The sequence below is a fragment of the Pristis pectinata genome, chromosome 11 (assembly GCF_009764475.1).
Source record: "Pristis pectinata isolate sPriPec2 chromosome 11, sPriPec2.1.pri, whole genome shotgun sequence".
Classification (NCBI taxonomy): domain Eukaryota; kingdom Metazoa; phylum Chordata; class Chondrichthyes; order Rhinopristiformes; family Pristidae; genus Pristis; species Pristis pectinata.
In genome coordinates this window covers 31,105,332-31,132,142 of record NC_067415.1, presented here as the reverse complement: position 1 = coordinate 31,132,142, position 26,811 = coordinate 31,105,332, and the positions used below count along the sequence as shown (strand labels likewise).

The window sequence follows — 26,811 nt, the reverse complement described above, 5'->3', positions numbered from 1 at the left end:
TATTCCAATTTTGTGCATCCTTCAAGATAACTTTAAAACATCCTGGCATTTCTAAAGGCATCATTATTTGGATCATTCCAGATACCTTCAGCCAAATTGGTTCATGTTATGCAACATTAAGTGGTTACTACATGGGTATCATTAAGGCTCATGCTGGTAGTACTGCTGACAGGTTGCTCAGCAGAAGTAGCCAAGCTATCTCACTATAACAATGACACAGGCCAATAATATCTGGTATGAAGGAGACATTGGACAAACTTGGATTGTTTTTTTTCCTGGAGCAGTGGAGGCTGAGGGGAGACCTGATAGAAGTTTATAAGATTAGGAGAGACATAGATAGGCAGCTAGTATCTTCTTCCAAGGGTTGAAATATCTAATACTGGAGGCATGCATTTAAAAGGTGAGGGAGAGAAAGTTTTTTCTTAAAATAAAGAGGTGGGTGCCTGGAATTTGCTGCCAGAGGTGGTAGTGAAGGCAAATACAATAGGTGATGTTTAAAAGGCTCTTACATAGGTATGTGAATGTGCAGAGAATGGAGGGATATGGACCTTGTGTATGCAGAAGGGACTAGTTTAATTAGGCATTTAATTACTAGTTTAATTAGTTTGGCAGAACATTGTGGGCTGAAGGGCCTGTTCCTGTGCTGTATGGTTCTAGGTTTTATTGTAAAATACAGGATAAATTTAACTTGGCAATTACTACAACTTCAGTCTCCTTTAAGTGATAGTTAAAACAGGCAATAGCCACATCAAGCAACACCAATTCATCAATGATATGCTCACCAACATAATTTGGATTCTATTAGGAAAAACATGGCCTCAGGCCAAGCTGTGCAAGAGATGAGAATAACTGTTCTAAAGATCAAGATAACAGCTGACCAAATATGCTAGAAAATGCTATGGCACGAGATCAAAAGGGAAACATTTCCAGTAGCTTTTAGAGGCCAAACTTTAATCTCCTTTAACATTGCTTTGGTGCTCCAGTACAAAATTTTCAGCTGCAGTGATCTGTTGTGAAAAGATAGATTCAACAATGATTCTAATATTAATTACTATTCAGTTCTTATAATTGACTATGATAGAGAATGGGAAATCAGAGAATGTAATGAACTATACTTTTTCCACCTATATCATTTGACCATAATATCTCCAAACTCACTCTCCTCTGCTATCTAGTGGGATGCAACTGTATTCACTTGGCTCCATTCTTAACTATAGCCAATTAATCACATACAATGGCTTCTCTTTTCACTCCTGTACCCTTGCATCTGGAATCACCAAAAGATCCAGCCTTGGTCCTCTCCAATTTCTTATACATGTACATTGACAATACCCAGTTCTACCTCACCAATACTCAACCCCTACAATACACATACCTAATGATCAGAAATTTCATACAAAATACTGAAAGATCGACACCCAAAGCCATCATCTTTGCACAGTCTGACTAACTCAGTTCTTCAAATACCTGCATCATCCTTCTCCTGTAAATAGAGGGAACTGAATCAAACTGTTTATAAGCTTCATGTACTTGACTGAGATGATTTGACCACATTTTTACTCCAAAGTCCATTTATTTTCACACCCATTGTCCATCCCTACCCCAGTTCACCTGCTGTTTAAACCTTCATCTTTGCCTCTATTACTCCTAAACTGTTGACTATCGCACTCCTGACTGGCCTTCCCAATTCTGCTCTGTAAACTTAAACACACTGAAAAATTCTACTACATGCATTTTAATTGGTCCAAATTTACTTTTGCCCAACATCCCAAGCTCACTGAACTACAATAGCCCCAATCTTTCCCTTTTTTGTAATTTCTGTTCTTACAACCAAGAAAGCTGCATTACTACAATTCTAGCCTCTTGTCACCTGATTTTAACTTTCTGTAACATTGGAAGCAATGGCCTATAGCTGTTGAGCTCTAAAATACTTTCTAATTTTGATAGCCATCCCTTTTTACCAAGCATTGTACCTTTGTGTCAAATTTTATTTGACAACATTGAAATGCCTCGGTGCTGTTTTTCTCCTACTTTAAATAAATCCAAGCTTGTTATCACTGAAAAGTGACAAACATAACATCATTCTTTCTCTTAATGACCAACCTCTTGTAAGCAGGATGGGTTGCAGGGATTAGGGGAATTGGAGTGTGGATTTAAGTACCAACTAGCAATTGATACAACTAGCCCACTTCAGCAAAGTGTAAGACAGCAGCTGGGTACTTTGCAATAATGATTCACTACTGGAACATACCATGCATTCCCTCCAACCAATAAAACCAATGCTAAATATTTCATCTTACTTCAGACAGTCAAAAAGGTCTAGTCACAATAATACAGAACTTGTTCAGTGGGATCAGGAGAAAACAGTGTACTGGATCAACACTCCAGCAATAAACTGTATATTCACTACCCCTGCGACCATGTTGATTCTAGTAACTGCTTTCTACAATGCCTTTTAGCAAATATCAAGTTTGAAACAGCACCTAGTCTGGTAATTTTAACAGTGAAAATAGCAGCAGCCTATTTCTTCAACCCTCGAGATCCAGAACTCACCACCTTATCCATCATGGGAGCACTAGGAGAATAGGGATGATAAGAGTTACATAGAACACTACAGCACAGTACAGGCCCTTTGGCCCACAATGTTGTGCTGACATTTTATCCTGCTCTAAGATTTATCTACCCCTTCTCCCACATAGCTCCCCATTTCTATATCATTCATGTGCCTATTTAAAAGTCTCTTAGATGTCTCTAACGTATCCACCCCCACAACCTCTGCAGGCAGTGTATTCTAAGCACCCACCACTGTGTTTAAAAAACTTACCCCTGACATCCCCCTTATACCTTAAAATTATTCCTTCAATGACCTTAAAATTATGTCCCCTCATGTTAGCCATTGTTGCCCTGGGGAAAAAGTCTCTGACTGTCCATTTGATCTATGCCTCTTATCACCTTGTATACCTCTATCAAGTCACCTCCCATCCTCCTCCTCTCCAAACAGAAAAGCCCTAGCTCACTCAACCTTTCCTCATAAGACAAACTCTCCAATCCAGGCAACATACTGGTAAATCTCCTCCACACCCTGTAAAGCTTCCACATCCTTCCTATAATGAGGTGACCAGAACTGAACACAATATTCCAAGTGTGGTCTAACCAGAGTTCTATAGAGCTGCAACATCACCTCGTGGTTCTTGAACTCAATACCCTGACTAATGAAGGCCAACACTACATATGCCTTCTTAACAACCCCATCGACCTGTGTGGCAACCTTGAGGGATCTATGAAGGTGGACCCCAAGATCCCTCTGTTCCTCCACACAGATAAGAGTCCTGCCATTAACCTTGTATTCAGCCTTCAAATTTGATCTCCCAAACTGTATCACTTCACATTTTTCTGGGTTGAACTCCATCTGCCACTTCTCAGCCCTGCTCTGCATTCTATCAATATCCTGCTGTAATCTACAGCAACCTTCTACACTATCCACACCACCACCAACCTTTGTATCATCAAGCAAACTTACTAACCCAGCCTTCCACATCCTCAACCAAGTCATTTATAATAAAAAAAAAATCACAAGGAGCAGGGGTCCCAGAACAGATCCTTGTGGAACACCACTGGTCACTGACCTCCAGGCAGAATATGCTCCATCTACCATCACCCTCTGTCCTCTATGGGCAGGCCAATTCTGAATCCACACAGCCAAGTTTCCCTGGATCCTGTGCCTCCTGACTTTCTGAATAAGCCTTCCATGAGGAAACTTATCAAATGCCTTACTAAAATCCATGTACACTACATCCACTGCTCTAACTTCATCAATGTGCTTTGTTACATCCTCAAAGAATTCAATCAATCAGTCTCGTGAGGCATGACCTGCCGCTCACAAAGCTATGTTGCCTGTCCCTAATCAGCCTATGCTTCTCTAAATGCCCATAAATCCTGTCTCTAAGAATCTTCTCCAGTAATTTGCCCATCATTGAAGTAAGACTCACTGGTCTGTAATTCCCAGGGCTATCCCTAGTCCCTTTCTTAAACAAAGGAACATTTGCCACCCTCCAATCATCTGGCACTACTCCTGTGGCCAGTGAAGATGCAAAGATCATCGCCAAGGGCGTAGCAATCCCTTCCCTCGCTTCCCATAATAACCTTGGATATACCCCATCTGGCCCCGGTGACTTATCTATCCTAATGTTTATCAAAAAAGTTTCAGCACATCCTCTTTCCTCATGTCAACATGCCCTAACATATCAGCCTGTTGTATGCCAGTTCAAAGAGAAATCCCCCTGCCACTATTTCAAGGCAATATAATAGAGAAGTTATATAACAGGTTAAAAAAAGTGCTCTGATCAGTCAAGGTAAGCTATACATTTTTCAAAATAAATCACTTTCACAGCTGTAGTGATGGCCACAGTAATCGGAATGGGATCAAGTTCCACACTAAAATCAAGCACTTTCTGCCAACAGTCCTGATTCTGCACACCCACTGTATTGTGTTTGACTTCAAACTGACTTCATCTCCTCTAAATGAGAGAAAAAACCCACCCAATTCCATCTCTGTAACATTACCTATCTCCACCTATAGTTTATCTGCTTCCAAACCCTCATCTATCCCTTTATCTCCAGATTCCATTTCAGCATCCTGACCAACTCATCATCCAATACCCCTTACAACATCCAAATCTCCAGCATCCTGTCCCAAATATTTCAAATTTAAAGTACTTTTCTCTGTATTTAAAACCATCAAGTCCTTGTTCTTTTTTGTAATCAAGATCAGCCTTTTTACAACCCAAGATCTGTGGAATCTTTAACACCCACAATTGGCTATTATAAGCATCCTAGTTTCTTCACCAAAATTCCCTCTTCTAGTTTCTCCCTATTGCTGCTCATCCTTCAAAACCTTCCTTAAAACATACTTCTTAGAACACTTAATTATCTTTCCTGATGGACTTTGGCCAAATGTGTTTTTGTGAAGCATCTTGGGGCAATTTCTGTGGAAAATGCAAAGATAACAAGATCTTAAAGAATGCATAAAACAATGCTGAGTTCCAGAGACACCTTTTACTGATATTTATATTAAAAAAAAGTGTTTCTAAATCCACACTCAAGGCATTGTAGTAGGATGAGCCACTGTGACGTTAACTCTTTATTCATTATATTGCTTAATAAAAACACAAAACTTTCATCTAAAAGAACCCACTTATTCCACAAAAGAGAGAAAGTAAAACTGGGTTTATTTTTCACAATACTAATTTTAGAGAAATTGTGAATAAATAGTCGAGTTCATCATCAAGCTCAAAATTCTAATCTACAGTATAATGTAGAAATCACCAACTTTGTAAATTGATCTGCTTTACGTAAAAATACAAGCTTAAAGTGTATTACCACTTAGATTCAGCTTATAATGGATGAAATTATACTAGAAAATTTCAATGAGTATGAAGGGCAAGATTGAACTATTACAGCTATTTCTAAGAAGTTAATATAAATTTAAATATATTTGAGCATATGCAAAAATTTAATAAGGTATTAAATGAGCAGGTAATCTAGTGTTAATGTAATTTTATATAATTGCAACTTATGATGCAGAGTAATACAGGTTATAGATACAAGATATCAATCTTGATAGAATCTTTAGGGATACATTTCACTTGCAATCTGATTTCAACTTTGCCAGAGCAGCCAGATGAGCGTCTCTCCATAGTCTTCGAGCATTGAGGCTTTCTGGATCAGATGGAGTTTTCTGAGACATTGCCTAGATTGTTGAAAAATTATTCAAGTTAATTTATATTTTAAACCTGATGATTAAAATAAATTTCCATTTCAAATGTAAACTTCATTGTAAAAAAAACATAATTAAATGACCTCTTCTACTTCTGAATTTAAAAAATACATTTTTGATCATTGAGCTGTTGGTTTTAACATCTGTCCCAAGCTATTATTTTTTAAAAAAAGAAAATTACCCCCCACACCCATATTCAAAGTTTGACTTTTGTTTTTTTAAAAAGTTATCTCCCTTACTCATGCATCAACATTTAATAGAACAGGAAAGTAGGTTACCTGCTCTTAAACCAATATTATTCCTGTTTAGAAGATATGTGCTAGGAACACCAAAGTGACTTGATAATAGAATTACCTCATGACTTCCTGCAAGTATTAGTTTCTAGATTGAATACTTCCTAAAAAAATTGACAGATGGAAAATTCCACATTATACATACACTAGTTTTACTTTTAAATGAACCCATTGCAAAGTACTTGTGGAAGTTTTTATAAAGATGCTTACAAAAAAAAACTTTAACATCAAATACCCCAACACCCACTTGTTAAAATGTGGATATATCCCACACCCATCACAACCATGTATGGGGCAGATAGTATTTTCCAGTGTTAGTCTGTGCCCTGAATTGTAACACTGTTCTGGTCAAATCAGTTTAGAGTATTTAGTTTCTAGTTAAAAAGGGGTTTGAAGAAAGAGCATCAAAAAGGAGGCATGAACACCAAAACAAGTTACTATAACAATGCAGTCAAGGCAGCAGAAATGGAAAGTGTATAAAAATCTGTCTTCTCCACATAGAAGATATTTTAAACTAGCAACACTAATAAAAATCTGGATGCATTTTGACTTAAGTGAAGCTTGTGCTCTGGCATAATTTCAAATGTAAAAATCTAAATGGTCCTTTAGAACCCAATTCTACCAGCTATTAGTGTGATCTTTCAAAAACCACTCCTTAATCACAAAATCCAAAGGACTTTCCACCTACCTGGTTAATTTTCTCCATAACTTCACCAGAAAATTCAGGAACAGGTCCAAATGATGATAAGACTCTTTTCAAACCTTCGTCATACCGTTCACAGTAACTCTTGAGCCCTAGAAAATTAATAAACAATTCTAATTTTTTTAAAAAAATGCTCCCAAATGGAAATTAGCATATTTAGCCCCTCAACAAAAGTGGGGAAACCTGATCTATTCCACAAAGTTCAAGACGAGGAAGGGTACATTTGACTTCCTTTGGAGCCAGTTCCACCATTCCCTGAAAACTGAATTTGGACCATTAGTGTTCTTGTGGGAACTGGAGAGGATAGGAGTACTTGTTCAACTCTATTAATATTTTGCTCCAGACACAATGGCTTTACATTTTGGTTTTACTCTCTTGTTCAGGGCTAACAAAAAGGCAGAACAAACTAATTCTTCTCCTCAAATAGATTTTCTTCTAAATTTTACGCATTTTTCTTCTCCCCTTTTGATTGGGCATCTTCTAGATTTCTCCAGATCATTTTTATTTTACCCAATAACTGACCAAGGACAATTCCCTCTTACTAAGCTAGTAATCTAATTTGCACAATGAGCATATACAGTATGTCCTTGGGTACAGAACAAAACTGTGCTTAGTGCTGCAAGTATACTGCTTGCAGCAAACTTCCCAAGCCTGGTATTCTGACTTTCCTGCAATAGATGCCAATATAGCATTTTCTTCCTAATTACATGCTGTACTTACAAGTTAAAACTTGTGTACTGCTACTCCTAAGTACATATGAAAATTAACATCTTCCATTAAAATATTCTTAAAACAAATAACCTCATTTCTTCACATAATGCACTATCTTTGCCAGTTCACGTAATCCATCTTACGCTTTGCTTCTCATAGCTCATTTTCCCAACTGACATTGAATCATATGCAAACCTCATTTTACACACTGCTCTTTCATCCAAGTCATTAATAGATCGCAAACTGTTGAAGGCCTACGAGGCTCATTGCCCTCATGGGTAACTACCATTGTATGGTGGACTACATCAGCTCTTACCTTCTGCATTAAGATGAAGAGTTTCAAAAGGTCCCATAAAGGCATAGCGCATTCCTAAACCAGCAGACATCACAAGGTCTACATCTTCAGGTGACAGTACACCATCCTAAAGTGAACAGAAGTATTGTTATTCCATTTAAGAAACTCAAAAGTTATCAACCAGCCACCTGGATTCTCTGCTCAAATGCACAGATTAAAAATTTGGACTATCATAAAGGTGAGAAATAGTAAACAGGGCTCATGTTCATTTTTAAACATAGTCCTCTGGTAAGTCAGGCTCCTTAATGTCAAATGAAGTTGTAAGGCAACTCCCTAAAGCATGCTTCATTATATTTTCTGTTGTGTGCAAATCAAAAAGATTAATTACTATTATGGTAAATGCACCTTTGTCCATCAGTAAAATTGTTGGAAGGGCACACTAGGGATTTTTAAGATCACTCTTTCGCCCATTATGGAAACTTGCAACTGAAAATTACTATGAATCTTTTAACTTTTTAAAAAAAAGTACCAGAGTACCTAACACAAGAGTGTGACACATTTGGACAAATGACTGTTTTAACATCACTGTCACTGCTGCTAATTTATAGGGGAGAGATTGTGTAATATGCATATTAGTTTTGGAATTACAAGTGTAGGAATTCATATGTTGGGTTGCAGTAACGCCACACATCATTTGGTCCATCCATTTAATGCCAGGACATTAGGTCTCTCAAAAAAGTCAGTAATTACAATATTTCAGCAGATTACCAGGGAGCACAAGGTTTTGGTGAGAACACAAGGATCCACAGGTGCCAGTATTATTAAACAGTACCTCAGGGTTGAGGGAAGTTTGCTTCAACTACAGTGGGTTGGAAAGGCTAAGCGAGATTCACAAATTCTGCTGTAGGTGGAGCTTGACAAGGCAAGTGGACATGTACAAACAGAAAGAGCCTTTAATAATCTAGTTTACAAGACCTTCACTGTTCCCAGAGTGATCCAAAGTAATTAGTCTCCTATACGCTTCTCGGCTGGTTTCAATCTTCACAAGTCAGTGAAAACTTTCCTTCACCACCATCCCCCTCCACCCCATATTTTCCAAGGAATCTTGGTTGAAATGATTTTCAAAATGGTCCTTCCAGTGGACAGTAACCATTTTGCCCTTCCTTCTTGGCTTTTAGCAAGAGAGACCTTGGGTGTTTGGCTCATAAATGGTCTTGAGTGCTGAAGAATCCACACATTGATTTTTTTTAAAAATTGCTGAATCCCATGTAATTTGTCCTTTGGGTCACAAGATTTTTTTCTGGGAGGACCTCAGCTTTCAGGCTCCCCTTAAATCCCTCTTCTCCCTAGCTTTCAACATGGCACTTCCAGCCAGAGAACATCTTGCATTAAGAATTTATTAGTTTAAACATGACCACCAGGAGATTTGGGAACTGGTTTCAGAGTTTTTTGGTATGGGAATTGTAAATCCCTTCATAGATACTACTTGTGGTAAATATCATGGCAGACCAGGCACTTGACATTCTGTGGCTCTTGCTAGTTGGGAGTCATCAGATTAGCCTTGGGACTTTGGCAAAACTTTGCAGGGTCTTTAAGTCCTATTACTGATTTTCCTGTGTCAGCAGAAAAATATGTGCTGAATAAAGTCGTCACTGGGTGTCATCCTAGCAGAAAAACTATTTTTAAGACCCTCGAACAAGATTAAAAACACCACTACAGTTTTAAATTGGAAATTCATCATATGCAGACAGACACAATCTTCAAGGATCATAAACAGATCCTCACATAAAAACTTTTTACCAGTAACTTTCTTGTTCTAAATAGCAACTTTCTAGCCATGCAATTGTCTTTGCTTTCAAACCGTTAGCATTCTACTTCCACCAAGCAGCATATCAGCAAGCTTTGGTAAAATTCCACACATCTGTTGTGTTCTCCATTTCAGAAGTAGTAACAAAGAAAAGGAAATTGCCTCTTAAAATGTAAGAACTTACAAAATACAAATGTTAAAAATCAACAATTCAAGGCTTGCACAATAACCATTTGGTGATGTTTCAACTATAACCAATCAACTCATCACTAGAAACAAACTATTATTAGAAAAACATTGCTGGATTAAGTTACTAGTGCAAGATTGTGATCAACAAATAATTAACTCATGGCATTTGAACAAGTCAGATCGTCATGCCTCTGTGGCTTATGTCACACCGCTTAACACTGGCAAAAGATTTAAAGCTGCAGTACACATTTTCAACAACTATTTTCCTTGAATTTAAAGGAAACAAAACAAATCTCCACATGATTTTCTAATCTGATCTGCTCAAGTACCACCATTTTAATCAATCTTTGAAATGTAGTGTTCAAGTATCAGAGGGATACTGTTATTTAAAAACTGATTTACAAGTTAACGATAAATAGGTAATTTAACAGCAAACTCACAAGCGGATTCATTTAATTGCTGAAAATCAAAAAGAAAACTGCAGATTCTGTAAATCTGAAATGAAAACAGAAAACACTAGAAATACTCAACAGATCAGGCAGCATCTGTGCAAAGAGAAAACACAAGGCCAGGATTGTCATGGGGATAAGCTGCAGAGATCCCTTTGTTAAATGGGTTAATGGAGGTACTTAAAGGTGATAGTTCGAAGAAATAGGGCAAAGTCAGGTTGTACTAACAGAAAAACTGGGCAACACAGATGAATGACTTGCAGCAGAAGTGTCCAGTTTTGACATGGACAGAGGAAGAGGGCTACCTGAAGTTAGAGAATTTGATAGAGTTTCAAAGGCTGCAATGTGCGCAGACAGATGACGAGGAGCTGTTCATGTCTGCACCGGGCTTCATTACAACAGTGCAGAATGCCACAGGCAAATGGATCAGAAGGGGAGTGGGTTGGAGAACAAGAGGCAGGGAGAATTAAAGTGACAAGCAACAAGTAGCACAGGGTTGCTCCTATGGAGTTAACGTAGGTACCATGCATATTGGTCACCCAGTTTGTGCTTGATTTCTCCAATATAGAGGTAATCACATTGTGTGGACTGAACCCATCTTCTGCTAGAGAAGCAACACCTGTCCCTTCACCTCTTCCCTTCCCACCTTTCAGGTATCCAATAAGTTGTTTAAGGATAGCACAGGATCTAGATCAATTGGGAAAGTGGTCAAAGGAACTGCAGATGGAAGTTAACTCTGACAATTACAAAGTGACGCATTTTGGGAATCAGGGCAGGGCCCTGGGAAGTGTTGTAGAACAGACACCTTGGGGTGCAAATACCTAGTTCCCTGAGAGTGATGACACAGGTAGACAAGGTGAAGGTGGCATATGGCACACTTGCCTTCATTTCATGGGGCACTGAGCACAAGAGTTGGGATGTCATGTTACAGCTGTACAAGATGCTTGTGAGACTGGACCTGGAATATGGTATGCAGTTCTGGTCACCATATTATAGGAAGGATGTCATTAAGCTAGAGAGGGTGCAGAAAAGATTCAAAGGATGTTGCTGGGACTGGGGGGGAAGACACTGGATAGGCTGAGACAGTTTTCCCTGGAGCAAAGGTGGCTGAGGGGTGACCTTAGAGGAGTTTATAAAGTCATGAGGGGCATAGATAAGATGGATTGTCAGTCTTTTTCTGAGGGTGGGGGGAGGGGCGTGTGGGGGTGGAAGGAGGAATCCAAAACTAGAGGGCATAGATTTAAGGTGACAGGAAAGATTTTAAAAAAAAAGGGCCCGAGAGGGTGGAAGAAGGAGCTGCCAGAGGAAGTGGTAGAGGTGGGTACAATTACAATATTTAGAAGTATGTTTGGATAGGTTCATGGATAGGAAAGGCTTATAGGGATCTGGGCCAGATACAATCAAATGGGACTAATTCAGGTAGGCAGGTTGGTCAGCATGGATGAATTAAGCTGAAGGGACTGTTTCCACGCTGTACAACTCTACGACTCTATAGTCAGGTGAAGCAACAATTAACTCATGCTTCTTCCAATCCAGTCTATTGCATTCAATGTTCAAGATGGAGAAACTAAATGCAGATAAGGTGACCCCATTACTGAGTATGTGTTCAGTGCACAGGGGTGACTCAGACCTTCCTGTGACCTGCCACATTAATTCTCCATCGCACTCTGACCTGTCTGCCTTGGCCTCTTGCACTGAAACAGCATCTAATCATATATTAGGGTACATTGCAAACTTCTGGTCTCAATATCAAATCCTCGAACTTCAGGTAACTTGTTTACTCTGCATCAGAACTGACCATTTCTGCTGAAAGCTTTCCATCTGTGATACTGGTTCAGTTTTTTTTAAAAAAACTCTGTTAGTACAGCGGAACCTGTTGGCCAGGACACCCAGCCCTGCTACTTGCAACATGTTACAGTCCTTTGTATCATAGAGTAGAATATTTTCATAATACAACCTCCATTATAAGCATCATTCCTTTTCCAATCACTTTTTTTCTTCAGCATATTTCTTTTTTGCACATTTCCCCTTTAAGTGTTGTTAAAGCACTCAAGGGCATTGTACAAGAGCAAGATGTTTTTCTTAATGTAGGGTATATACAAATACATGGTAACATTCTTATGTTCTATATAACTTTTCTTTTTATCCTAAAATTCCAAAAACCCTGCCAGATCTCCAACTAGCAAAATTCTGTGATGCATACACTTGTATTTTTATTGTACATTTCCACGAAGTCAGAAGTCACCTCTTGCCCTCTATGCTGATTGGAGATTCACTGTCTCCAAGCATGAATAGTTCAGCTTAACCTCAACTTGCCTTGGAGCTTTCAGCCTGCTTTATTGCCAAACTTGCATATTCATTTATCAACCTATGCATAAAATTTGGGGAAACCAGGTCTGGTTTACTCTGATGCATTGCCAACTCAGCCTTGAGTAACCAAAGCACATACCGACTTGGTTGCTCCAGTTTTGAAACTTGTCTCATTTTGGATATTGCCTGGCTCATGAAATTTAAATTCTACACCCTTCATCCTTTTCTTGTTTATTAGTTTCAGATCTACTCACACCAGTCAAATTTAGAAGGACTAGTCAGAGCACTGAAACATTTATATGACCATGCAATTGGAACAGATCTGCATACCATTGTCCTAAGAGCACTTCCAATAGCTTTTGCCTACCTACTTTGAATAAAATAAAATCATTTACCTGCAGGATTTTATTGCTGCAATTTCATTTGGGCACGAGCAGATAAATTAAGAATCAGAGCTCATTCAGACTCTCAAGCCTGCTCTGTTGAGGAAAAGAGTTCCAAAGATTCAATCCTAAAAAAAATAATCCACCCTGTCAAGGCCCCTCAATTTTGTTTCACTGGTCACTTTTCCAAATTCCAGTTGTATGATTATAAATAGCACCTTTGCATATTAGAAGGCAACAGATGGTGAAGGCTGCTTGTAGAAGGCCATACCCAACAAACTGGGTGTACAAACCAAACTACTTACTTGGATCAATTGGAGTAGGCAGACTATTCCTGACCTCAACATCCTCCTGCAAATAGATTCAAAGCCTGCTAGATCAAGGACCACTTTGCCAATGGATACTAAAAGGTACCACAATCCTTTTGTGGATTGCGCAAAGTTGCAAACAGATGCAAAGTTGATCTAACTGGAATGTTTAAAATGAAGAAAGAATTCAATATAGGAGATACACAGGAACTATCCTCTCTAAATGTGAGACCATAATCTTAAAATGAGTACAAAACCACTTGGGAGTGAAATCAGGAAGCAATTTTTTTTCCCAGAAAAAAAACTCACACGATGGGTTGAGTCTCTAGAATATCTTCCCCAAGAGGCAATGGTTGACAAGTTAACATTTTCAAGACAGAGAGCAACTTTTTTTCCCCCCCAAATAGTAAGGGTAACAGGCTAAAAATGAAGGTAGATAAGACAGTTTTGGTAATGAATAGCAGATAAGACTCAGATTGACTGGGCTACTCTTGCTACTTTGTTGTTGTTCAGCAGGGATAACTGATTCATCATCTACCCCAATGATCTGAAGTCACCAAGAGAGTTCAAGTTTGTAGCAGGACAAAGCTAGAAATTAAGGATAGAGCAATCATTTCTATCTGAGAGGGGAAAGATTTAATAGGAACTTGAGAGGCAATTTTTTTAAAAAATTACACAAAGGATGGTATGCATGTGGAATGAACTGCCAGAGGTACTGGCTGAGGCAGGTACAATAACAACTTTTAAAAGACAGTTGGACAGGTACATGGATTGGAAAGGTTTGGAAGGTTATGGGCCAAATGCTGGCAAGTGGGACTAGCTTGGATAGGGCATCTTGGTCTGCATGGACCAGTTGGGTCAAAGGGCCTGTTTCTATGCTGCATAGCTATGAACTCTTATGATATTTGGGAAGAAATTGCATTGACAGGAGATTGGGCAAGTGCCATTGATGTCAAGTCTGATCCTAACACAGAGGCTGAGGAATGGAAAGGAAACTCCTATGACTAAGTTAAAAAGATTTAAAACTAGGTAGGAAACAAAAGTTTGAGGGGATGCATCAGAAGAGTGAAGAAACTGCAGGGCAGTGGGGGGGCGTGAAGGAGGAGGGGAAGGTAGAGCGGGCAGAGGTTAAAGCTCTAAGCTTGTTAGAGAACAGAGGCTTTGCCAGTGTATTGTATTTTATATACATTTTGTAGATTCTTGAAACACTAATTTAGGGAGCTTTGTAGCAGATTGAGGAACAGGACTAAAGTTTTAATCACTGGATTAAATCACTGATAGGTCAGATGAATGCATGACTAAAAAGATTTGTGGATCACTGGGACCATTTTTGGAGAAGGTGAAACCTATTCAAGCTTGGTGGGCTGCACCTGTATTTGAACAAGTCCAGCATCCTGTGAGGAGGCTTGCTAGCGTGTTAGGGACAGTTTAAGCAGACTTGGTGGGGGAATGAGGCATGAAGCAGATATACAGTTGGGAGGGGAGGTGCAGCTAAATATAGAAGGAAGACAGGTAGGTACAATATACATACCCTTCCTCAGACATGGAAACAGAAGCCACCAAGGACAAACAGTGTGAAAGAGATTGACAGAAAACATCCACAGAAAGAGAAACCAGTTAACTCAGAACTGGAAGGGTTCCTGACCCAAAACATTAACTGGTTTCTTCTTCCACACATACTACCTGACTAGCTGAGTTCTTCCAGTGTTTTCTGTTTTTGGTTCCGATTCCATCAAATGAGGTTTTATTTATTTTTCCAATAAATAACTACCTACTTACACTATTTTCTGTGTCAGCTTCAGAAACATGTTGCCCATTCCACCTTTTTATTGGTTAACTCAAGGACTTGGATGTCCAGCCCTGCCTCCTCCCTTAAACAGGTTTGCCTGCAATATCATATACTCTTGATCATCCTAAGGTATTCACACGTTGTTTGTATTATGTCCACCTAAGCTAGAGTTCCCTTAAATGGGTGCATGAGAGCTGGTCTTCCTCTGTCCACTATGATGTTCTCCTCCATGCCTAGCTGCAGGTTCCAATGGTGCAACAGCCACCATCTCATCCTTTGCACCAACCATTCCATCCAGGTTGGTCATTGGCATCCCTATCATCTCTTTCACTCACCTTTATTAAAAATACAATGATTCGGCCCTTTACCTCATCTGATTTCCGCTTTGTCTTTTCAGATAATTCATCCAATTGAAAACTTAAAATGCAGGGACTGAAAGTAAAAACCTTAGTATTTCTACACAGTTGAGATCAGGTAGTCTGATCTTGGAAATGAAATGTACTTTCCCTCCATCAAATCACAATGCAGTGCCTTATTGCTCCTCAGATCTATAGTATTTATCAATATTGTGACATTATGAATCAATTTAATTGCCATCAGTAAAAATACTAGTCTACAATAAACTTTCAAAGCATATTTTTAAAAGCATCATACAGCTTTAGGGTGTTCAGCTATGTTCAACACCAAGAACATGTTTCTGCGGTAGCTGACACATACTTCAGTATTGTCTAGTATTTTGTATGGGGACTCATTTTCATTATTGTTCCACTACTGTTTTTAAATAGAGTTTAGTATTTTATGCCTAATTGCAATTTGAGCATCTAGAGTTAATTGTTGTTCCAATTATTCAATCCAGAATCCTTTCCATCAATGAAAACAATGAGATACTGCAAGATCTGCAACTCACTTGAATGAGGATTAAAAAAAAAGAAATCTGCAATGACATGGAGTTAGTACTTTCACAATCCTATCAGGTAACATTTGCATTAAAAATCTGAAAATAATAGTTGGATGGACAGATCAAAAAGACAATACTAAATGTCATTTTCATATTCCTATTCAGTCACAAGACATCTCAAATGCTATCAAAACAGAGGCACACATACAAATACATTTCTCCACTACCACTGGTCATCTTTTATTTCTAATATATTATCAAAACAATGGGAATGATTACAGGGAACTTATGCCTGGAACAAGAGGAAGTGGGTAAGATATTAAATGAGTAATTTTCATTGATATTCATCAAGGACGACATGGAGGAAAGTGAGATCAGGGAGGGGTATACCAATATTCTGGGGCATGTTGATATCAAGGTGGTCATGGTGTTGGGTCTCTTGAAGAACATAAAGGTGAATGTCCCCAGGGCTTGATGGGATCGATCTTAGGTTATTGAGAGAGGAAGAGAGGAGATTACTGGGGCCTTGATAGAAATCTTTGTACCCTCTTTAGGCACAGCAGAGGTCCCAGAGAACTGGAGAATAACCAATGTTGTTCCTGTTTAAGAAGGGCAAAAAAAAAAGGACAAACAGGAAATTATAGGCTGGTGAGTCTTACATCAATAGTAGGGAAGTTATTGGAGAAGATTCTTAGGGATAGGATCAAGTTACATCTGGAAAAGCACAGACTTATTAGATATAGTCAGCCTGGCTTTGTCCAGGGGAGGTCACATCTTGAATGAGTTTTTTTTTTGAGGTGGTGAAGCTGATTGATGAGGATAGGGCAGTGGATGTTGTATACAAAGGTCTCTCAAAATAGGCTAATCCAGAAGATTAAGGCATATGGGACCCATGGAGATTTGGTAGATTGATTCAAAACTGGCTTAACCTAGAACAGGATAGTGATGGAGGGATGTTATTCTGACTGGTGGTCTGTGACCAGTGATGTTAGAACATAGTACAGCACAGGAACAAGCTTTTCAACCCATGATGTTGGTGCCGAATATGATGCAGAATTAAACCAAATCTCTTCTCCCTGCACATGATCCATATCCCTCCATTCCCTGTGTAGTCATGTGTCTATCCAAGAGCCTCTTAAACACCAATATCATATCCGCTTCCACCATTACCACTGGCAGCCGCTCCAGGTACCTACCGATGTGTAAAATAAAAACTTGCCCCACACATCTCCTTTAAATTTTCCACCTCTCACCTTATGTGCCTGTCCTCTAGTTTTTGACATTTCTACCCTTGGGAAAAGGTCTCTGATGGTCTACCCTATCTATGCCTCCCATAATTTTATGAACTTTTATCAGGTCTCCCCTCACCCTCCAACACTCCAGAGAAAACAACCCATGTTTGTCCAACTTCTCCTTATGGCTCATACCCTCTAATCCAGGCAGCATCCTTGCAAACTTCTTCTGTACCCTTTCCAATGCCTCCACATCCTTCCTGTAATGGGGCAACCAGAATCGCACACAATACTCAAGTCCAGCCTCAAAGTTTTATATAGCTACAACGTGACTTCCTTAATCTTGTACTCAATGCCCCAACCACTGAGGGCAAGCATGCCTTCTTCACCACCCTATTTGCATGGCCACTTTCAGTGAGCTACGGACTTGGACCCCAAGATTCCTCTGCACATCAACACTGACAAGCATCCTGCAATTAACTATATACTTTCCCCTTGCATCTGAATTCTCAAAGTGCAACATCTCACAGTTTATAACTCCATCTGCCACTTCTATGCCCATATATGTAACTGATTTATATCCTGCTTATCCTTTGAAAGCCCTCTACACTGTCCACAACTCCACCAATCTGCATGTCATCTGCAAGCTTACCAACCCACCTATCCACATTTTCATCCAAATCATTTATATACATCACAAGTAATAGGGGCCCCAGCACCAATCCCTGCAGAACACCACTGGTCCTTGATCTTCAGCCAGAATAACACCCTTCCACCATTACCCTCTGATGAACCCACCATGAGGGACCTTGTTAAATGCCTTACTAAAATCCATGTAGACAACATCCACAGCTCTCCCTTCAATGACTTTAGTCACCTCTTTAAAATCTCAAATCAACTTAGTAAGACGTGACTTGCCCCACACAAAGCTGTGCTGACTGTCCCCAGTCAGGCCATGTTTTTTCAAATGCATGTAAATCCTGTCCAATAGCTTCCCTACCACTGATGCAAGGCTCACCAGCCTAAAAGCTACAAGAAGTTGGACAAGCTTGGATTGTTTATACTGGAGCATCAGAGGCCGAGGGTGACCTGACAAAAGTATAAAAAAAATTATGAGAGGCATAGATGGAAATAGATAGTCAGACAGGGTCTTTCTCCTCAGGTTGCAAATGTCAAATATTAGAAGGCACAGCTTTAAGGTGAGACGGGCAAAGTTTAAAAAGGGAGAGATTGATGAGGCAAGTTTTTATTTTATAAACAGTGGTAGGTGCCTGCAACATGCTGCCAGGGAAAGTGGCAGAAGCAGATATGATAGCAATGTTTAAGAGGCATTTAGACAGACATGAACAGGCAGGGAATGGAGGGGTGTCGACCACATTTAGGCAGATGTGCAGTTTAAATTGGCATCATGGTCAGTATAGACATCGTGGATTGAAAGGCCTGTACCCATGTTCAGTGCTTTCCTATCCTGGAGTCTGAGCAGAGCAAAATCTTAAATTTAACTTTAACCAATTCAGAAGGATTTTGAGATAATGATTAATTTAAAGAAAAAAAAATTGAGCAAACAACTCGGCTAGATGCAGACTTTAGTCAGTGGTAAAGCTCATTAGGAACTGTTCTAGTGACCTTTAGCATTCACTGCCTCAGTTGGCATTACAAACTTTATCCCTGCAGTAATTGTATGAAAATGTACATGTTAAAATCCTAAAATTTTGGTATACATTAACAGCACATTCAAACTCAATAAAATTCCAAATGAAATGTCCATGCTTCAGGGTCCATTAAAATGTTACTAGTCTGCCTTAGTTTGAAGTGGTTGTAAGGAGGGATTGATTTTTTTGGACTGAGGATTAGTAAACAACTCCACAGGAAATTTAGCACATTTTTTGTTTGCAGAGGGCTGACATCACCTAATCAATTGTCAACTATTTTTCCAACTTACAATGTAGGTTTTGTCCCTTCATTTAGATTCCCTGGCCACCACAATTGTATCAGCCCTCACCACCACCTCTACGATGGTCACCTCTGTATCCTTTCAATCCCTTCCAAGAAAATTGAGTAGGTTGAACCATATGTTTGCAATGTCAACATCAACCCCATTCATCTCAAAAGCCAACTATTTTCACATAGGTAATAACTGCTACCTGAACCTCAACTTCAGATGATCTGTTAATAAAACACTCATCTTGGATGTTGCCAACGTTCTTCAGGCTAGCTTTCCAACCTCTATAAACATGCTCACCCAATGCACAGCATTCCCAACATCTTCAATATGGTATATTCATACTGGTTTTTAAATTCCTTTGTGGCTGTGCCCCAATTTTTGTACCCATCACCACCATTAAATTAAATTATGAAATTGTCACAGTAATATTTCATTCAGGTGCAAACATTCTGTCTGGGTTTGAGGATCAAATTCCCAGAGTTGTACTTCATGAGCGGTCACATCAATATTGAGTTCTTGAATGCAAGTGGCTTATCAGTAAATTAAAGATTTCAAAACTATTCAGAGAATTATTTGCCTTTTTGAAGCAAAATCATTTACTGTAGGCAAATGCAGCAGACAATTTAAACTTGGAAATTGAATAAATAGCTTGTTTTCATGATATTAGTTAAATATTGACTAAGATATTAAAAACAATTTTATAGTTCACCTGATCATAGAAGAGGTAGAGGGAAGGTTCTCCCTGGGAGCAATGTACTTCAGATTGTCTGATCAGAAAAGTAACATAGGCTGACAATCAAATACTGAGGGTTCTTGGTTTTGCAAGTCACCTGAAAGACTGAATGGGTAGACTTTGCATTGCACTTGTGATTTTCTCATGATTAACCCACTGCATGTGAAATCCTGTCAGTGACACAGTCTCAAAATGTCAGTGTTGACCCAGGATTTACTAAGATAGCACTCTACAACTGATGCAATATGGCATTTCTTTTTTCTACTTAAACTGTGGATGACAAGAGGAGGCAAGTTATCAACTAGATGGTATGATATGCTCTGATAGTGGACTAAATTGCAATCATTCATCCAAAAATACTCATTTTTTTGATCTGACAATCTGAAGTACTTTGCTTCCAGAGAACTATTCAATTGCAAAAAAAGGGTGCTGGAAAAATAGAGTAGTCCTGGACTCCCTTGCCCCTGTTATTATTAAACAAAGCAAGCATAGTTAGTGCTAACTTTAAAGATTTTGTATTATTCTCATCTCTGAATCAGTGGGCTGTAGGTTTCATTCAAGATCTCTAGGGTGTCAGTCCAGTACCAAGGGTGTGCTGTGATATTAGCAGTGGCATATTTCAGATAAGATACTAATTTGAGGCTCCATCTGTCTGCTTGTCCACTCCACACCAGAATCAGATGGAGAGGCTAGGATAGTACCAGCTTACATTGTCATAGGATCAGAGTCTCTTCTGCTCTACTGCCAAATATTTACGAAGTTTAGTGTCTGGTAAGTAGACACAGGAACCAAGAGCAACAGAAACAGCAGGGTAGGATAGAAACATGAAACAAATTTTTTTGTAGATTAAAATCAAACTAAAATTGTTAGTCAGTTCTACTGTCTATGAAAACAAGATCAGAGGTCAAGGAGTGCATAACCATATCCTTGCCACAATACTGCACAACACCTGGGACACAAATCAAATGGTGGCTAGCAGGGTTTCAACTATTAGGAAATGAAGCTTTTACTGCAATCAATGCTTTGGTATCTCCATGGGTGTTGTAACAGAACAAGTGGATAAATTTGAGAAAAACCACTAGCCAATGATTATAGTTTATATGGGAACACATTGTAATTACGTATGGCACAATCTGTCTGGATGGCACCCAAAACAAAAGCTTTTCACTGTAACTCAGTACATGTGCCAATAATAAACAATAACCCATGCTGTGGGAAAGTAGTATTGAGATCTGGCAGAAAGAAAAAAGCAATAACTTAAGAATTGCTCCCCAACCATGAAGTAGCCAGAATAAATTAGATTCACCAATGCACTGCACAAGAGAAAGCACAAGCAGCAAAGGGTTCTTGGACAGGTCAAGCTGTTCATCAAGAAAGATTAAAAAGCCAGGTGTGGATTTAACCTTGAATGTTAGGGAGAAAGGCGAATTCTAACAGTTAAAACACTATAAATAATAAGTAGAGATAGTGGGACAATCTGAATTGTGCTAATACAAAGGAAAAAGATGAAGTCCATGGAATTTTCAAAAGTGGAGTACAAAAAATGAATTTTATCTTGCATGAATTGGTGAGCTAAAATTGCTGGAACACAGGACACTGAACTTGTGGGAGTGAGAAGCTATTTGAAATCAAATGATAAATACTGTGAGGAAGAACTAGGAAGAGGAAGCTGGAGGGATGGGTATCATCATCAGAGCTGGATTAGTGACAATGTTAGTAGTATGAATTCACTTTGAATACAATTGAAAAATACTGAAGAGCAAATATTGATAATAGGAATGTGCAACAGACCAATCAAAATTGTCACTAATCTAATTTTGCTGGAGCTGAGAACAAAGATCAGTGTTAATGCCTTAAATAGCATTCCTGGAGAATTTCAAGAATATTTAGTGGAATACACAATGGAGAAAAGGATGCATGCAAGCAAAAATTCATGATATTGTCAGGGATTTGTTAAAAGCAATGCATTAAGCAACTAACAGATATAGTACAGGATTTAGGGCTAATTAATGAAAAGCAGAAAAATAGCATTGTAAAAACAAGGAAATGTCTGTTAAAAAACAGAAAATGCTGGAAAAACTCAGCACGTCAAACATCTGGCAATAATGTTTTCACATTCAGGGTAGGCAAGGGTAGAAAAAGGATGTTTAAAGTGCATGAAGTTATTGACAAGCCTTTTTTTTAAAAAAGGTAGAGGTAATTATGAGAACAGCAAACCAGGAAAGAAGTGGAAGGAAAATGGAAGAGTTTAAAAAGGAATAACTTGAGTAGCAAAAAGAATTTCTCCTTGTAGTAGGTTAGGAACAATAAAAGGACATCAAGATTTGTTTTAAGAGAAAGCATATACATTGTTCAGGAAGGAAATAGGATTAGGAAAGCTATTAAATTAGGATGAGGAATGCCAATAAATAAGAGGGATCACATGCAAACCATAGCTTGAAACAATGCAGAGGATTCTTCTTCTAAATTCCACAAGTCTGTGCCCTTGTTGGCAATTTTCAATGATGTTCATAAAAAAAGGGTGAAAGTAGCATTAGAATTTTCAATAAAGTTTAAAGGTGTAAATATGGAAAGTTATAATAATAATGGACACATTGGAGTATATGAAACTCAAGGTAGATAGGATTCCTGGCAGCATTATATTAAGGTTTTGAATTGGCTCAAGTGATAGCAAGTCTTCGTGGGACATTTGTTTCAATCTTCTTGGAGGCCAAATCTCTGACTGGTAAACAGCAAAATGTGACCATCAACTCCTCCTTCCAAAAAAAAAACCAAAAGGGTAATTGCCAAACAATCAAATTAGAGTCTTACAAGTTTTACTTCCATTATTGGGAAATATTTGAAGGTATTATGAAGCTTTTATAAATAGGGACTAGCTTATCTAAAACACTATGATTTTAAGAGGGGGATATTTTCAGCAAATTGATTGGATTTCTGAAGCAATGCAAAAACTGTAGATGGGTGCTTTAAACAAGTGGATTCAAGATTCCCAGAAGTGTACTAGTGAAATATGTAGATAAGCTTAAAGGACTGACTGGCACTACATCACTACGACATCTTTGGGATCCTGTATATGCCATAGATTTTTGGAGGTTCCCTTACTGTTAAAGTGGATACTTTAGCTGAAATATGAAGGATGGTGGCATCCTATTTGTACTTTAAGTCAACCAACTCTAACTCTATTGCCCACCTGTGCCAAACAGAGGGCATTAAAAATAAAAGCAAATACTGCAAATGCTGAAAATCTAAAATAAAAACAAAAAATACAGGAAATTTGACCTTTCATCTGAACTATGAAAAGTTAGATGTTTTGAGATATGAAAATATTTAAAAATAATACAGGGAAGGGGCTAAAACAAAGACAGAGCAGATCTCTGTTTGGATAGAAGGCAAGATAGATTAAGAGGAATGGTGAGAGCCAAAGTATACTATTAAGGGGACAAGAAACAATCTGCCTCATTCCATGTTCTATAAATGTTCAGTAGTCTGGTCTGGCTCTGTTATGCTGACACATCCCAATCCAACTGCTTCCCAAGTTTCTATTATCACCACTCAATTCTCTGGTCATTTTGCCTTTCATCAGAATAGCATCATGCCAAACTTTCATGGGTCCTTTCCCCAACATCCTGTCAGGTTGGAAGATTCATAATCGTCTACTATGTTTAAACTGTGGTTAAAGCCATGGAAACAACAAACCTGGACTCAATTTTTAGCTGAGCAATCATCCTATTTTGCAGAACTACAAATCCAGAGAAAAAAAAATGCATTTTTTTTCCCCTCCAAATCAAAATTCTTAACTAACTTTTACTCATTGTAAAGCATCATAAATACAGGAAGGGGAAAATCAGTACTTTTGCAAGGAGCACAAAGGGATGATGTTCTTCAACAATGCTAGAAAAGCAATACCCATGATTCAGTCCCATTTCCAAAAACTGAAGTAAATTCTATGTACGATAGTTTGCAGTAATTCTGAGGTGACAGGTAATCTGCAGTATGCCTATCATGCTCATTTTTTGATTCCTGTCAATTTTCAATACCACATGACACCCACAGAATACTCAACATGTTCTGCGATATTTAATACAGTAGTGGCATTTGATTGGCACCTGATGAATCCACAAGATCCTGTGGCTCAGGTTTTCCTTTTCCCGATAAGTATAAATGTTTGTTCTCAGGAAACTGCAAGAGATGAATTCTCCCTTCTTGTACTCAATGTGCTGAAGCATCAAGGTGCTTTTTCTTTAAACATCTATTCTTAAATCCTAACACATTTATGGTTCTTAAATCCTAACACATTTATGGTTCTTAAATCACATACAGACTAGGATTTTCTCTTATATTTATAACTATTTTGAGAATCCAATAACTCATTATAACTGCTGAAAACACAAACATTCTCAAATACATAATTGGTCATGGGCATACGTACCTTAACAAGTCTCCATGACTCTCCAATAATTGCATATTGAATTCTATTCAAAACGAATCCATCAATTTCTTTGGTCAGCTTGACTGGTGACTGGCCAATATCTTTCATGAGCGTGTAGGTTTGTTCCAGAACAGCAGGATGTGTTTCAGGATGAGGAACTAGTTCAACCAGGGGTATATAGTAGGTTGGATTCACCTGAAAACAGAAAATTTCTCTTAAATTTCTATAAACAAATCTTGTAGAATTGCAAACTTCACTTTGGTGGCAAGTAAAACTTGAATTAGTATCATGTAATACACATTGTGTAGTGAGAATATAGGTTCACAACCACATTAAAACTAACTAGAATCATACAGCATGGAAACAGGCCCTTTCAGCTCACCTCATCCATACAACCATGATGCCCATCAACACTAAGTCCGATTTGCCAACATTAGGCCTCTATTTCTCTATGTCTTTTTATCCAAGTACCTGTCCAAACACCTTTTAAGTTGAAACTGTATCTGTCTCCACCAACTCAGTAGGCAGCTCATTTCAAATATTCACCACCCTCTGTCAAAAACTCACCCTTTGGATCTCCTTTAAATTTTTCCCTCTTCCTTACAGATTGCACACAAATAAAATAGTGATAAAGAAACGTGGATCCTCATCTCAAGCTGAAGTGTCTCTATATAAGCAAGAGGCAATTGAACAATCTCATGTGCTTACTTGGAATCTACTCTAACAGTTTTCAGGACAGAAAAGCATAGTCTCTCTCCCCCCCAAAGGAAATATTGGCCCTGATTTTGAAGAGTGTATTGTGTTAATTGCACTCACTGCTGAGATACTTAAGCCATATATTCACCCAATTCATATCCAGAAAGACAGGACCCCACATGGGGGCTGCCAGAACAAGCCCTCACCCAGATTAGTCAAGGGAACCTTTGAAAGAAAGCCATACCCCTACTTTGTTACATGTCAAATTTTCCCAAAGCTTCTGAAAGTTTGACATTCTCTTATCTCATACTTTGTTATATAGGAAGCCACTTGATCCATTGAGATTTTTGCTGATAAACCTATCAGTAGGTTTAAACTTCTGCATTCATTTACATGTGCAAAATTCTGAAATTGCTGGCATTACTTGGATAAATGGAGGCTGTTCCACAGGCTTGCCAGTACTAACCAACAGGTTCTAGGTCAATATATTACAGTTCCTAGATCCTGCAATGCAATAAGCATTTACTATTGCCCCAAAATAAAATTTTATAAAATTGAGAAACTTTACAGAAGTGTTAGACTTTCATCACTAATCTGCATTTACAAATTAATTATGCCAATAGATCACAGGAAAAAAAATTACTCAGGACCCAAGACCGAAACCAACTTGTTACAATCTCTAGCTGTCTGAGAAATGTACAACAGAATCACAAGTTATTTCATGCAGCCCTTCTGTAAATATCATAAAACTTTTAAATACTGGCTCATAATGTGGTCGTAGGAAGAACAGAATGAGTTCTACATTTATTCAATTTTTTTTGGTAAGGACCAAAGCAACCAATTTGTGTCAACATTTTTGGCAATAAGTTTATCACTGCACTTTGGCCAATGAAGTCACATAGGGCAACTAGAGATCAACAATAAATTGGACTGCCTAACTGTGTACTAATCCAATGGAATTTTTTTATTGCAACATGCTTCTGTGAGGTCAAGCCATACTTCTTAAACCATTAAAGTACAAACCTAATTTGTCAACATTCAACTTCTCAAGAAAAGAACTCCATCTTAAACAACCTTCCTGTGCTTTACATTGGCATCCTTGTCCAATCACTTCATTTTTTCCCCTACTTCCTTCATTATGTGACACATGTCCACCAAGGATATTGATTCAACACATTCCCAAAACATTTCTTCTTACCAACTCTGGACTTATTTGTACTGCCAGTGGGGATAAATACAAATTCGTCCCTTTTTAAAAATTAGAAAGGGATTCAGCACTCGCCAATTCACCGATGTGACCCACTAGCCAAAACAATGTTTTTTTTAAAAAAAGGGAAGGTAGAGCAAAAAAAAAGTGGCAAAAAGTTTCTATCAATGTTGAGTAGATAACTGGTTAAGAAATGGAAGGTAGAGAGTAGACGTACAGGTGACCCTGGAGTTACAGCAGTTCGAGTAACAGAAGTTTGCCCTTATGGAATTCGGAGATCACTACCAAAATGTCTGCTTTTATGAAATTAGTGAAAAAAGTAAATAAATAACATTTATTATTTTTGAACTTGCATTTCTTGATGTACACACAAAAGACACTAGTTAATGTTATGGAAAATGATACATAATGTGAAGATCACATAAAAGGATTAAAATAGTTAGGCAGCATCTGTGGAGGAAGTTAATGATCAATGGTCATTGATCTTCCAACAGAAATGGAAAAAAGTTAGAAATGAAAGTTTCAAGTTGCTGAGAAAGGAGAGTGTTGGAGAGAAGAGGGAATATTTTCCTGATAAAGAAAATACAATATGGGTCACCAAATTGAAATATTTTCATTTTCTCTGCAAATGCTTCATAACTCCATAATTTCTGGTGTT

At 38.3% G+C, this 26,811-nt stretch overlaps 1 protein-coding gene across 1 annotated transcript in view; it reads right to left on the bottom strand.

Moving 5' to 3' along the window:
* Positions 1-5,115: 5,115 nt before the first annotated feature.
* cryl1 (crystallin, lambda 1) overlaps positions 5,116-26,811 on the bottom strand; it is a 50,194-nt gene continuing 28,498 nt past the window's right edge. Inside the window, exons 5-8 of the mRNA XM_052025569.1 lie at positions 24,251-24,445; positions 7,800-7,905; positions 6,758-6,864; positions 5,116-5,749 (exon numbers count right to left, since the gene is read on the bottom strand). Of these exons, the coding sequence (XP_051881529.1) occupies positions 5,642-5,749; positions 6,758-6,864; positions 7,800-7,905; positions 24,251-24,445 (516 nt within the window). The 3' untranslated portion in view covers positions 5,116-5,641. The remainder of the gene's footprint in view (positions 5,750-6,757; positions 6,865-7,799; positions 7,906-24,250; positions 24,446-26,811) is intronic.